The 15,826-nt window shown below is 38.8% G+C and overlaps 1 protein-coding gene across 9 annotated transcripts in view; it reads left to right on the top strand.

Annotated features, from left to right (window-relative positions):
• Positions 1 to 15,826, top strand: part of tnk2b (tyrosine kinase, non-receptor, 2b) — a 192,678-nt gene that overhangs the window by 146,272 nt on the left and 30,580 nt on the right. For 7 of the 9 annotated variants that reach the window (XM_069897197.1, XM_069897195.1, XM_069897196.1 and 4 more), the window contains 3 exons: positions 5,693 to 5,887; positions 8,463 to 8,554; positions 11,690 to 11,734. In XM_069897197.1, coding sequence (XP_069753298.1) covers positions 5,693 to 5,887; positions 8,463 to 8,554; positions 11,690 to 11,734 — 332 coding nt within the window. The remainder of the gene's footprint in view (positions 1 to 5,692; positions 5,888 to 8,462; positions 8,555 to 11,689; positions 11,735 to 15,826) is intronic. The other 2 variants (XM_069897199.1, XM_069897194.1) reach the window with 1 other exon arrangement.

Raw genomic sequence — 15,826 nt, 5'->3', positions numbered from 1 at the left:
CAGATTTGAACCCCGTCCTGATCGCTGGCGCTGTAACAGTGTTGCACTAACTGCTACGCTAACTGTACAGCTCATCTGTCAAAATAAATCCATTTGCTCTGAGTATTTATCTGCATGAATTGCAAGAGTGTGTCTGCATTTTTAGGAGACATAAATGATAAGATATCTGAACAAAAGCAAACAGCTGGGGAAATGCAGTGTCTCATCCTGAAACCCTTCAGGACGTTTGATCTGAAGCCTTTCCCCTCAAAGATGCTGCCCAAACTGCTGAGTTCCTTCACCATTTTGTCTGCAGATGTTATATTGTGTGCAAATAGGTCTTCCTATCACATCTTAGTTCTATCCTTGCTGGAAAAAAGGATCAAATCAAACTATATTTGTCCTGTTGTCCATACTTGTATGGCGTCAAATAGCGAGGATCTTGCCTCACAACATAGTTGGGAGGCATTTTTAATTGTTAGTAAATATCTTTGGTATTCAGAAATTAAAATATTTTTAAATTGTTGTCTTTAAAATAAAAATAATTTTTTTAAAAATAAAAGAGCAAATGTTCCTAAAAACACATTTAAACCACCTAGAAACAATTAAAAAGTGAAAAATAAAGATGTGTCTTCTAACCTGTAGGTTAGAAATCTCCATTCAAATACTGTAGACGGGACCTCTGACTTTTTAAGAGGTCAGCCAGGCATTGGTTCATAGAAGTGCTTTCTAGTGGAAAGGTACTGGAGAAACTCAGAATGTCCAGTGGTTTGATGGAGCAGACCAGATAACTAGGTTCACATAAGTGCAGGCATTGCTTACCTGGTTTAAAGGGAACTTCCATTTACCGTCTGCTTGATTTGCCCCAATGCTGAAAGATCCCCACCAATCTAATTTTGTAAATGTGTAAAATTAATTTGGGACTGAGTAACACTGACCTCCAGTCAAAGATTTGACATTTGGTCTTCACTGACTCAACTGAATGAGGTTGAGAAAAATTAAGCCTTTTGAAAATTAATGCTCTCATTCAGTTTTACTATGTTGAGTTGGATCTCATTAAGTCCTGCATGACGTGCTTGGAAATTGGATCTGGAAAGGATTTGATTATGCTTCTATGCCAAATGTAATATCCAGGTACACATAAGAAGTGGCTAGGTGTGTGCAGTGTTATGAAACAATGCCTAACACTTGTGAAAGTGTACTACAATAAAAATCAAGAGTTTAAGAAAAAGGTGAGGATTGGTCATTGGAAGAAGCTTTGCCCCTCATAAGATGAAAGTGCAGTCTGAACATTCCACACTGTTAGATTATGGATGGAAACTGAGATAAAAGAGGACATTTTTTTCTGTTTTAATTGAATTTGATAGCTCCAATAAACAGTAAGTAGCTTTCAGTACATACTTGTATGTCCATGCAACCAGAATTGGATTTTTTGACTAGGGTTGTTCATTTAAACTTGGCTCTGATCTCTATCCACCCACCCATGAGTAATTTTCCACTTGTGTAACTCTGGCATGTTGCAAAATGATTCAAGGTTGAGGTATACAGTTTCTAAATAGTGTGCTGTTTCTTATGTTAGCTGATCCCTGTGAGAGTTTCCACTAACCATTCAATGCTCTGCCAATCTCAAATGTTATCCAGTGTATGCACCATGCTTTGGCCAGTGCATCAGGCCACAAACATGAATGGTGCACATCCCCCATGAAGGATATTATTTAGATTATGAGGATAAAAGCCAGTCTCTGATATCTGTAGCCAGCAATGATCACACTATGTCATTAAGGAAATCTTTAGTCGTGAAGCTGCTTTCTGAAAGAAAAACAGTATTGCAGTGAGTGACCAGTTATCTTTGTGGTCGATTAATGGAATAAATGATATCACTCTCCAACTGAAGTAAGATCAAAATGGATTATTTGCCAAAAATAAAAACTACTGCATCTGTTTGGGGAAAGGAATTGTTGACATTTCAGGTGGATCCAGCTTCCCTTCATAAAGGATTGCAATGCAGACAGATACAAATAAAATGAGTGCAGTTGCTTTATTTACTGCTGCATCTCACAGAATTTATCCCTATTCATTGTGCATTGGATTTCTGGAAACAATTTGCTGGAAGTAAGTCTGTAAACAAGTACACAGCAACAGCTTAAATGGAGAAACTAAAAGATAGTATTTGTTGTCATTCAGATCTAAGAGTAGTTATCCAGTTGTTTGGAAAACCGAATCATTTGGCTCCAACTCATCCAGTGCGGATTCCTGTGACCTCTATAATGTACCTGGCCCTGGTTCCAGAAAATCTGCACAACTGGAATCTCCAAAGTCCAAAGCAAGCCTGATTAGCAGAGTTGTACTGTGTTTGGTTTTGTCTCGGGTGAAAGTTATTAGCTTAAGCTTTTTCTACAGTGAGGTAATAAACTTGGACATGTTGACTTGTGTTCAGATCTGTTAATTTAACCATTGTAAGATAGCAGGGCATAGTAAAAGCAAAAGGTTATTTCAGAACAATTCATAAGCGGAGAGGAGAGGAGAAATTGTTAATTTTAGCTCTGCCTCCTTATTCCTCATGTTGCTAGACCAGTGGTCATTATTAGAAAAAAGAAATTGAATGACTGAAGGATTGAATTTGAATTCTGGGCTTGCACGTACCATTCATAGTTTATTGGCATATGGGTGCCATTTCAACCCAAGGATGATGTCAAACACAAGTCTGTGTTCACCCAATGAAAGTATTATTAGTCTTGTAAATCATTGTGAGAACAAGGCACATTTTGATTTGTAGTATATTAGGAAAACTGTGTTGTGCACTTCTATTTGCATTTCTTCTGGCTCTATCCTTCCCTCAGGTCCGAGGGGATTCCTTCAAGTACTATTCCATATTTGCTTATAAAATGGAGATTTCCTCTCCATTGTGGAATATAATACATTTTCCCTTGATTCATGACATATAATACTCACCCTGAAGTGTGAAGGTTAAAGCCATTGTATCTGATAGGCAATGCAAAGTCCAATTCAACAAAGCTAGCTCACACTCACAATGAACCCAGATAGTTTAGTTTTTGTGCAAAAACCCTAAACAGAACTTTAGAGGGAGTGAGTGAACTGGGAAAATGCATTATTCATAAATTTCTGTTAGTAGCAATGCGACATACCAACAGACTAAGAATGAAATTAGATGGATGGCCCAACTTTGATATTTGCACCAAATTTCGTTCAGGTTTATTGCCATGGATCAAAATGTAGTGATAGAAGTTGTTTTGCGAGCAGACCAGTAGGCATCTCATACCTACTAAAACAAGTAAGACACAGTACAAAGCACAGAGTTACAGGAAAATATCGATTGGTATGGAGTAAAGAAAACAATATTTTAATAATTTGAGGTTCTTTCAGGAGTTTGATAATGTCAATAAAGAAACTGTGAATTTCAACAGAACACGATCCATCTCAGACTAGTCCACGTTTCAAAGATCTTTTCTCAAACATCCAAGAGCTAAAGTTTAAGATGTTATGTGATTGTTTCATTTTGCTAAATGTATAAATTGAAAGCATACCTTGGTGATCAAAACTGAACATGCATTAGGAACTTGGGACCATAAATATTCCACAGTTGGGCTTCGCCACCATCTTTAATGTCTTGGTCCAATAGCAGCACTCATAGCTTTGCAATCAAGCTGGGGACCAACTCAATTCAGTCTTAGACAGCACAGTTAGCACAGTGGTTAATGCAGTCCTCTTGCAGCACCTGAGACTTGAGTTTAAATCTGGCACTGTCTGAAAGGAGTTTCTATGTTATCCCCGTGTCTTCATGGGTTTCTTCCGGATGCTTTGGATTGCTTCCACCCTCCAAAGTTTGAAGGTCAATTGGTGTATTAAAGCAATGTAGCTGGATATGCCTGAGAGAGTACTAGATAAACCCAAAATAAGATGACAAAGTGGTGAAACTGCAACATCAAGTGGAATAAATACTGAACAGCAAATGTAATAATGTCATGGGCACACAGAAATAATCCTCCAGCCAATAGGTCAGAATGCATTCAGACATATTGGCGATACCAATTAAGCAGCTGACTGGAGAAGGAGGATCCCAAACTGTCAATAATGTAAATAAAGCATTTGCAATCCACTTCTACCAGAAATGCCAGGTGAATGGTGCACCTCAGCATTTTTACCAAGATCTCTGGATTTGTAGAAGCAAGTCTTAATCCAATTTGATTCTTTCTTCCTAAAATCAAGGAACATCTGAGGGCATCACTTACAAAAAAAACCCTTAGGATCATGCAGTGCCTTGGCAATTGCATTGAAGATTTGTACTCCTGAATCAGAAACACCTTGAGGCAAGCTATTCCATTAGAGTCAATGACATAAAATAGGAGCAGGAATTGACCATTCAGCCTCTTAAATCTATTGAATCATTTAATAAAATTGGAACTCATCTTTTAGCTCGGTGCCACTTTCTTGTGCAAGTCCAATATCCCCTTGATTTCTTAATATCCAAAAATATATTGAATATACTCAGAAACTAAGCTTACACAGTGTTCTTGCGTCAACATTGATTTTATCTCTCAAAACTAATTATTTCATGAAATGTAAAGATCCCTCACCAAGGTTCTTTTATATCAACTATTTTGATTGCATTGTACATAGAAGCTAGAGTGATTTGAATATGAAGAAACTACACCAGTGGTTCTCAACCTTTTTCTTTCCACTCACATACCACTTTAAGTAATCCCTATGCTATCAGTACTTTGTGATTAGTAAGGGATTGATTAAGGTGGTATGTGAGTGGGAAGGGAAGCGTGAGAGTCAAAGCTCTGGACCCAATTGTTACTGAAATATTTTGCTTGAGAAAAATTGTCATTGGCCCATTTCATTTAGAGTTATGAAACTGTGCACAAAACGAGTCAACGATTAAAACTGCGGTTTTCAATCTTTTTCTTTCCACCTACATACCACTTTAAGCAGTCCCTTACTAATCACAGAGCACCTATGGCATATGGAATGCTTAAAGTTGTATGTAAGTGGAAAGAAAAAGGTTGAGAACCACTGAACTGTTTGCTGGTGACTTGGACTGACTCTGTCTTCCCATCACCTCCTTTCCCTTCACAAAATGGAAAAAATCCCTGCCCCAGCCCAGCTGCAAATATACCTACTTTCAGTTTAACCACGACAGGATTGGGACTTCAGAGGAAGTTGTTTTTTCAAGGCTGATTGTACTTTAGAGACTTTCTTTCTCGTATTGGGTAGTCATTAGAATTCAACTGTGGGTCAAGTTTGAATGGAGGCTAGTACCAATACATCCTGATCCAGAAAATAAATGGATTTAACAGCATAGATTGTGAATTAGAAGGAGCTCAATTAAATTTGCTGCCACTGTTGTATGAATCTTAAACCCAACTTCACCTTCTGTTGGTGTATAAAGAATACACTTGTAATATAAACATATTTAGTTCTTCAAGGTACCAAGTTTGCAGCATGTATATCCTATAGTAACATGATGTTAAACAAGGGTTAATGTCAATTAATTAGTCACATGATCACATGAATGCAATTTCACTAGCTGAGCATAATTACTAATTCTACAACAGTTCTCAAGTTATTTGCTCGCTAGCTTGACTTTACATAAACAACCCAACTTATGAAAAGGTTTTTTTTTAACCAAAACTGTCTTCCTTTGGGGTCCTAGAATTTTAATGAACATTTTTTGCCTCCCTTTTTACAGGGCTGAAAATTATTGGTGGAGAGGTCAGAACAAGCGCACACTGAAGGTGGGACAGTTCCCACGAAATACAGTGACATCCGTCGCAGGCCTTTCAGCCCATGACATCAGCCATCCACTCAAGAACAGCTTTATTCACACAGGGCATGGTGATACCAAACTTGAGCGTTGCTGGGGCTTTCCTGACAAAATAGATGAGTATGTAGGACTTTGAATACAAGCCAGATAATGGCTTACTCCACTGAATAGTTTAAGTGTATGTATACATAAAACTCAGTTTCATTTTCCTTTAATATACACCCTGTTTGGGAATTTATTTGTATAATTTTACACTTGCAATCCAGAACAAAACATTGTTGTCCTTTACAACTAAATCTTGCACGTGTCATTGTGTGGCTTTAATGTTGCACTATTCTGCCCTTTTTCATGTCTGAGTTATGGCTTTGGCAGGATCTCCTATTTTGCCCATAGGTTTTCATGTGTGAATGCATGCAATGAATTTTTACAATCCTGTCATCACTGGGAGTTCCAATTTTATTAATGATCTGAAGGAGAAATTACCTTTGAATTCATGCCCTTTCTATTTTAAAAGATCCCCCAGCTGCCCAAAACACAGTGAAATGCAGATACTAAATATATCAAAATAATTCACCTTATTCACAGTCATTAGCTATTATAACAAATATTACTTTGTTTCAAAGTTAAATGGTAAAAATTAATATGTTTGTATTTTGGCTTGTTTGTGGAATCTCGGAGAAATGCAATAATGCCACTGATCTCCGATTAGTTGTGTGCAACATAAACATTTCCACTATGGAATTGTATTGAATTACACATTAGGCAATCAAAGGATTAAATTTAGGTCCCAAAGTTAAACTCTAGATTGAGAATTGCTAGACAACTAAAATATATGAATGCATTTTTGATCTGTGTTTGAGTTTTTCTTTTTGGAATTTATTACATGTGACCCCCACCCCTACATACGCATACAATTACGGCCATTCGATTAAAGAGAATTCAGCCTTGCCAAAAACACATCACCACCCAAAAATTTGAGAAACAAAATAAAATTGGCTCTTGTAGAATTTATGTGGAGAAAAATGTAAATACTAGGTTTATTTTTGCTACTCTTATTTCTTGCCACATGTGCTGTTGATGCAGCATCTCGTTAAAGAAAAATCACAATGTCTGTTTTATTGGAAACCAATCTCCCCTTAACACAGGGGAAAACTTGTACTTCACAGTTGTATCCTGTTGTGAAATTTACAAAACAAATGAAATGAAACCAACTGTAATAACAGAACAGCTCCATAATGTTTTTGTCTTTCTCAAGAAGGCAGATTTCAAAATTATTGATTGGCTTATTTGCCCAACAATCCACTATTAATCCTCATTCACACAGACTTTAAATAAATTCTAAGTTAATCATTTGAATATTTTATGGGCAGCTTGGTTGGCGTAGCAGTTAGTGCAACACGTTTATAGCGCAAGCGATCAGGACCAGGGTTCGAATCCTGCACTGTCTGTAAGGAGTTTATGTTTTCCCTGTGCCTGTATGGGTTTTCCCTGGGGGGTTGTGGTTTCTTCCCACTGTTCAAAAACATAGTAGAGGTGTAGGTCAATCGGGTATAGTTGGGTGGCACAGGCTCATGGGCCGAAATGGCATGTACCGTGCTGTATGTGTGTATATTTTTTTTAAATTTAGAAAATACCATTACATCCAAAAGTTTTCATAGATTTTTTGTTTACTGAACACAGGGATGGTTATTATTTCCTTCTTCAGTCTTGTACATGCCTTGTCTTCCAGTTTTGCATCATTTCTCAATGTAGAAGAAGCAATTCTTCACAGTGACTGTACTTAGCAGTTGTAATCTTTGATCAGCTGCATTTTGGATGTATATGTCCCAGCTAAATAAATAGCAAAACACCTCATGGTCATCAATTTTAATACTAAAATTATAAGCTGCTGACTTTCTCCTACATGGAAACCTGCAGTTCATAGGGCTGATAACGCCTCAAACCGTGCATCTTGGCGCCTCACAGTTTGGCGGGCAGCAGCCTCCTTTGAAGAAGACCGCAGAGCCCACCTCACTGACAAAAGGCAAAGGAGGAAAAACCCAACACCCAACCCCAACCAACCAATTTTCCCTTGCAACCGCTGCAATCGTGTCTGCCTGTCCCGCATCGGACTGGTCAGCCACAAACGAGCCTGCAGCTGACGTGGACTTTTTACCCCCTCCATAAATCTTCGTCCGCGAAGCCAAGCCAAAGAGACAAAAGATTACAGCACAGAAACAGGCCCCTCGGCCCTTGTAGTCTGAGATAAACTATTTTTTTGCCTAGTCCCGCTGACCTGCACCCAGTCCATAGCCCTCCATACACCTCCCATCCACGTACCTGTCCAGATTTTTCTTGAATGTTAAAATTGAGCCCATATTAACCACTTCAGGTGGCAGCTCATTTCACACTCCTACCATTTTCTGAAGAAGTTTTTCCCCTAATGTTCCTAAACTTCTCCCCTTTCATCTTTAACCCATGTCCTCTGACTTGTATCAGTGGAAAAAAGCCTGCCTACATTTACTATGTCTGTACCCTTCATAATTTTAAAAATCTCCATAAAATTATCCCTCATTCTTCTACGCTCCAGGGAATAAAGTTTTCCAGATCCTACTTCTTGATTGGGAGCTTGTACTGTAACTTATTGCTTGGCTATTTTGAAACCTCGGGTGTTAATAGTTTAATATTGCATGGCATCTGTTTTAACTTCTCGTAGATTGTACCTGGGTAATCCCATGGATCCGCCGGACGTACTTGGACTGGATATGAAGCTAACCAGGCCAACACAGCTACCAGGAAGATCAAAGAGTAAGAACTTCAAAAATGAGGAAAAAAATTATTTACTTTATTCATTGCAATTGTCAATAATAATTCTGGATTGTCATAGAACTCAGATGTGGTTATCAGCTTTGTCAATGTGAATAACATTTCTATCTATGATCATTAAGTCTGTACACTTTTTTTTAATCTTATGTTTGAAATGGTGGTCATTGCTGCGTGTTGAAATTAAGTTTAAGATTTTTAAGCTTCTGCATTAAACCTGAGAACTGAAGATGTCGTTATCTTCGGAAGAGTCACAGAGGAGAGTTTGGCCTATTGTTCTTTATCACTTCTTAATAGAGCAGTCCAGTCCTTCTATGTCCTATTAGCCCTGCTATTTATTTTTTTTTAGTGTCAGTTCAGTTAACCAAGGCACCCCTGCTAAAGTCAGACTGAATCAGAATATGTCAGGTTAAGGTCAGATATGAAAAATAATGCATTCTCAAAGCCGGCTCAGAACCTTATGGTCGTCTGACACTGCACAGACACTTTCTTCAGGGTCGGTGTATCCAGCTAGAAAAACATGCCTCATGGAAAGGGAACTGAGATCTGGCGAGATGCGAGTTGAATTCAGGAAGTTTTTGGGATGGAGAGCCAGAGAGTTTGGCATAAGTAACAAAGGCACATTAAGGTTTTGCTGGGCTAATGTATTAACATTTGGATACAATATGGTCAAATAGTCATATGCCTATGATGGGCTTCTGGACAGAAGCATGTTTGAAATGAATATACTTATAGAAATTTTAAGTCCTTGGGCAATGGTGAGATTTAATTTTATTTCCAGGGGATCATTATATATTTTGTTTTGTAATATTTAATTATTTTCACTTCCATTACCATCAATTTTCATTCTCGCATATTCTTATGACATTGAAGAAACCCATTCAGCCTACTGGTCTTTGCCGACTAGGGGATTGCTATTAATGCTGTTCTTCCTCTTTATTTCTCTGCAACCCATTTTTGTATGCGTTCATCGATCCTTTCTGATTCTTCTGCCAGAAGTTGTTAGAAATGAACTCCTTCAGCATATCTTTGGATGTGGGTGGGAAATGGAATAACCATTGGAAACCCACAATCAAGGACAATGTCCAAATTCATGACCTCTAGAGCTGTGCAAGCAGTAGCACACTTGCTGCTGCCACTCTGGAGCTCCTAACCTTTAGCAACCTTTACAGTTATATTATTTTTAAAAATTGCTTATTCTTAAATAACTCAAAACTCTTCAAGTGTCTATTTCTTTTTACCCTGATTATTGTTTCCACACAAATTCTTGCAGCATTTCCTGAACATCTCATATTTATTCTCTTTGGATTTTTAGGTAGATAAATGTGGAAGTTAGCATGTTTATAATGAAAGGATTGCTCTCTCGTAGCCATTAAGAAAGCATCAGAGCTGTAGAAATTATATTTATTGTGAGTCTAAAAATGATTTTTACACAAATCATTATTAATTCTTCTAATGACTTTTTGAATGTAGTTGTATGTTGTGTATGCTTTTATAAGGTGCTGATACTGAAATACAAAAATATTTGACTGCTATTTAGTTAAAGTATCTTGTAATTTTAAGAAAACAGTATCAGATTACTCTTAATATTGTTTATTAAGTGAATGTTGCAGTGCATTTAATTGGTTTCACACTGAACTTTTCCATAAGTAGCAATATCAGTATTGTTTCTTGGAAAGTTGATGTGAGTTGAGATTGAGTTCAAAGGCTCCTTTTCCTTCTCATTTAACCAATTTGCTTGCTTAAGGCATCTCTGTTGTATGCCTAGATTAGGTTCTAAAAAGATTGTTGGGTGTAGCTGGTGAACTGTTTTGGGATTTGCAAATTCTTGGTTGCAAAGACTGTCTCTCTCTGTCCATCTCTCTGTTTCTCCTCTCCTTTTTAATTTCCTCTCTCAATACCATATTCCTTAGATCTCCCCATACATATTTATACCTTTTGCATCTAGAAATTGAGCTTTCTCCTTGCATTTATTTGGCAATTTATCCCAAATATCTTACCCCAGATCCTGATATCATGACCCCTCATTCTACATACTTAAGGCAGGAAAAGCATCATCCCTTATTTAACTTGTCACAATTCTGGATTCTTCAATGACATCCATTCTCATTCTTCAAGTTATAGTGAGTGCCAACCTCATCAACCCAATCTCTCCTTGTATTACAATCTTGCCATTCCAGGAATCAAACTAGTGAACTTTGGCCACATACCTTTCACTGCAAGGAAATTGTATTTCTTATAAGAGATGAAAACTATATTCAATAGTTCAAGTACTGTCCAGCCAAGGGCCTATAAAACTGTTGAAAGATATTCAAATCTCTCAAATGAAGGCCAACATACCATTTTACCCAATGCACCTGCTTGTTGGTTTTTTTGTGAATAATGTAGAAGGGCGTAAATATTGTTTTGTAGCTCAACACTTCCTATTTAAATATTATTTTGTCTTTTTGTTTTTCTACAAAAATAAATAATTTCACATTTACTAATGTTACATAAAATTTGCTAAAGTATTTGCCGAACAACAGAAATTGTTTAAATTGCCTTGAAAATTATTTGCAGCTTTCCGCTAAATCACAGTCACATGTGTTGTTAGCGTCCTCAGAAATATTAGATGTGGTTCCCTCATCCATATCATTTATCTATATTGTGAATAGCTGGGGTCCAAACTTGAACTCTGTGGTCAAGTCAAGTTTATTGTCATCTGATTGTTTAATTGCTTTACCGTTTCTTTGTTCTCCATTATAAAATGTCATATTTCAGAGACACGAGTCAGAAGTACAATCAGTCTTATTCTTCTATCTGGTTTTTGGGCAATGTTTTCCTGCACCACCTCTGAACAATATGTCCAAAAATGAGTATCTAGTTGGAAAAAGCAAATTCAATAAAGCTGAAAGTGTACTCAGTGCAAATCTGAACATTTGGCCTCAAAATTAGGAAGCTAGAGCTTTGTGATGAGCTGTAGAGCTAACTGTTACCTGTAAATCCTTCTCTGTACTTGCCTGCCAGATGGGTGTTTAAAGGTTAAACCTATGCTTTGCAAGTTGTCTACTGGTACAGTGAAGTATGATTGTGCTAATGACCATGGCCTTTTCTTTCTATGCTGTCTCTTAACACTTGCAGAGGAGCCTCCTCCACGTCCTCCTCAACCAACAATCTTCAGCAAGAGTAAGTTGCGGCATTTTCTCCAGTTTAAAAGATGCTCCTGTCCTCTCTGTTCCATTTTAGCCCCTCTCTTCAAAGGTATTTTCTGATATACCATTAGCCTGGAGGCATGGGGTTTTGTTGTGTGCTAGGGTTCGGCACAGAAATGAGATCACATCACCATAGTGCAAAAGCTGATGTGCTTTTTCATCTTCACATTACACTTAAAACACAATCTGGCCTTTGTAAATTTTAATTGGGCAAATTATTGAAGTAGAATGTCCCTGTCGTGTCCATTCTGCTGTACTTTAATAGCATGCACTTTAAACTACCAAAGGGCTTTAAGCAGTGTTTAGTAGTTATTGATAAGCATGTTACAGCCTTGTTGAGATTAAACAACGCTGAGAAATTTAAGCATGCCTTATTAGTCATCTCTGGTTCTCATTTCTGTTTTGCCGCCATACAGTTGCCTACACTCACCCTGCTAGCTCAATCATTTTGGGTTGAGTGAATTTTTAACACAAAACTAAGAAACCAGAAAAGTTATGAATTTTGATTTTACACATGTTTGTTTCTTGAGGGGGCATTTTTGACTGTTCAACAATTGTGTGTAGTACAGTTACTTTATGCTACCCAACCACTGAAAACAGTCTCAAGTTATTTCAAGTTACATTATAGCTACTAGCATAACTTTCTTCACTGTAATGCAGCACTTGAGCCAGGTTTACCCAATAGTACTATTCTTTCTTCAGGGTGCTATGGCTTTATATTACTCTCAAAGACTTACTTGTGCAATTAGACTGCCATACTTCAGCAAGGAACCCAGACAGAAATCCCATGAAACAGAGTGGAACTGCACGTTTAAAACTTTGAAATTCAATTTTAATTTGGAGATGCAGCTCAGTAACAGTCCCATCCCATCCGCACTGTCCAAATGTATCCACGTGACCACTTAACTTACTAACCCTGTACGTCTTTGGAATGTGGGAGGAAACCAGAACATCTGGAGGAAACCCACGCGGACACGGGGAAGGTTGTTCAAACTCCTTAAAAGCAGTGGTAGATTTGAACCCAGGTCGCTGGCTCTGTAATAGCATTGTGCTAATTAGTATGTTAACTGTGCTGCCCATTATAAATGCATCTATTCTGGTTCTTGTTTTTCAACTGATTTTCAGTCCATCCCAATATGTTTTGGTCCCAGTCAGGGGTACTCTAATTCTAGCATTAAATTAAATTTAATTAAAAAAATTAACATTTGTTTTTAAAATCAAGATGAGCACAGTTCAGACATTCAGATCAATGTCAAATGAATTTAAAGCTGAAATCAATACATTTTGGATGCCAAGGAATTGCAGATAGGGTGAGAAAGTGGATTTGAGGCATGATATCAACATGATCTTTGATTTGCTGAGAGAACTTGAAGGGATGTACTATTCACTTCTGCTTTTATTTCTTAATTAAAAATGAGTACAAATATATTAACTGGCCAACTATGTAATTGGTTATGTGACCTCAGCTACAAATTTTGTTTTGTTTACAATTCAGAAATAATTTATTGACAGTGAAATAATTTATTGACATTGGGGGTTACTGAGGATCTCAGAAATGATCTCATTATAATTATCCTTATGGATAGGGGAGACATTAAACGAATCATTAAATAATGCTCATGGCATTGAGTCAAAATGGAAGCGTATTGTTCAGGCAGCTAAGATGTAATGTTTCTCTGTCAGTCAGAGGGTTAAGTATCTCTGCAATCAACTTTACTTCCTCAGGACTTTGCGAAGGTTTGATGTGACACAATAAACCCTAGCAAATTTCAACAGAGGTGTGGTGGAAAGTGTGCTGACTGGCTGATGCACAGCCTGGTATGAAAACATCAGTTCCCCTGAGCGTAAGGCCCTTCAAAAGGTAGTGGACACAGCCCAGGACATCACAGGCAAAACCCTCCCCACTATTGAGTACATCTACAGGGAAAGCTGCCGTTGGAGAGCAGCAGCAATCATCAAAGACCCACACCACTCAGCACATGCTCTGTTCTTGCTGCTTTCATCAGGAAAGGGGTACAGGTGCCACAAGACTCACACTTTCAAGTTCATGAACAGCTGCTACCCCTCCCCATCAAACTTCTCAATGACAAACTCAATCAGAGACTCATTTAAGGACTCATAGTTCCACCACATTGTTCTTCTACATTGCTGTGAAAGGTTGGATTTTTGGAGCTTAACATATACTACAGGATCCCTATAAACAACTTAGTTGATTTTCTTTTTGTGTTCTCTGCATTGTGCAATCAATTTGTTTAATTTGTTATCTGTTCACTGTTCTTCTATTTGTTTACATGTTTACGCTGTGTACAGTTTATTTTTTGCACGATCAATTAGTGGTAATACTGCCACTTCTGCAGAGTAAAGGAATCTCAAGGTTGTATGTGATGTCATGTATGTACTTTGACAATAAATCTGAATCTGATGTTCAGCCTCATCTGCTGAGATCGAAGTATTGTGTAATTGTTTCCAGCAAGAGTTATAAATTAAGTAAGTTTGATGGGAATAACAAGATAGCATCGGGGCGGCACTACCATTAGACCAACTAGGCAGCCACCTAGGACGCAGACCTCAGAGTGTCACTGTTGAAGAGATTCCAACAGCTCCGGCACCTCTGCATCAATGGCGTAGCTGGGGGGGAAGGGGGGCGGTTGGTGCTGGGGGAGTGGTCACATTTGTTACAAAGCAGCACATGTTTTTCAACTGTGAGACCACTGTGTCTGCTGCAGATGCTGTGTTCTCACAGTTAAGTAAAAAAGGTGCCACTGATCTGCCCTGCCATCTCCTTGTGTGTGCTCCCTGCTGATTGGGCTATCAGCTGGTATGTATCACATGCCATACATGCATGAATCGCCGTGAACACAAGGCGTGAAAGGAATTTGAGATTGATGTTTGATCAGAACATTGGAGAGGGAGAACTGAGATGTGAGAGCTGTAAGAAAATGTTTTTTTTTCAAACTAAATTGATTTGCAGATTATGCCTCACAATTCAGGTAGGCCGAGGGGAGAATTTGGAGTCAGTGTCCGGAGATCCTGTCATCTGAGCCAGGAGCTCCAAATGCCCGACACTGAACCCTCCCCTCAGCCCTCACTGGAGCTCCCTACGCCCGAGACCCAACTCTGAATCCTCCTTTGTCCCTTTGGCCTACCACACGTGCACTCCAGATTCCAGAGTGCATGAGTGGTACTATACCGAGGGGAGGGTTCTGAGTCAGAAGCTCCATTATGCGCCTGTAGACCGACTGCAGAGGAGGGGGAGTTTGGACTTCGGAGTCGGGCATCCGGTAACTGGAGCTCCCAACTCCAAACCATTCCCTCAGCCTACACCGGAGCTCCCATCCAGCCCTGTATCGGGGCAAATTGTGGCAGAAGCCATAGGCCAGGTACACTACTCATGGAGAAGTGGGCACTCCCCTGGTCAACCCATCTGTGGGTGGCACAGCACGACAGTGAAATTAGCAGTGCTTCAAGCAGTTGAGAACCGTTAGGGCGGGGTGACAATAAATATAATTGCTGAAGTCGCAATGGGAGGAGAAGAGAGCAGGAACTAATACACCCAAGAAGAGATGAGGAGAATGAAGGGAGGAAGGTTGTTGAACAATATTCCCGACCATGGATCCCTTTGGAATCCGGGGATCAATACAGGTTGTTCCCACCCAATTAAAAACAATGGTGAGATTAAATTTTTCAGATATATAAACCTAAGTCGTTTACAAGGGATGTTCAAATGTTATTGGATATGGCATATGGTGCACTGTGAAAGGGAGCTGGGGTGCCAAGAGGAATAGCGAGAGATGGGCACGCAGTGATAATGGACAAGGCAATGTGTGAAGATAAAGTTGGCTCAAGGCACAGCCCGTCAACATCATGACTTCGTTGAGGTACCGAAGTCCAGAGAAATCATTACTGAATTTATTTTCCAGTTCTCTGATACTCTGGAGTGCTCTCCCAGTATTAACGATGTTCCCTCAGCAGTACAGACCCTCCTAAAGTGCTTGGGCTTACTTTAACGTGGCAACAGCAGGGACTCACTGAAGTGGTTGCCTCCCTTGTTAACAGGGGTTGCTCA

This window comes from Narcine bancroftii, chromosome 9 (assembly GCF_036971445.1).
Source record: "Narcine bancroftii isolate sNarBan1 chromosome 9, sNarBan1.hap1, whole genome shotgun sequence".
In the NCBI taxonomy this organism is placed as follows: Eukaryota; Metazoa; Chordata; class Chondrichthyes; order Torpediniformes; family Narcinidae; genus Narcine; species Narcine bancroftii.
Note: the sequence above shows the minus strand (reverse complement) of the source record. Positions and strands in the feature narration are given on the sequence as shown.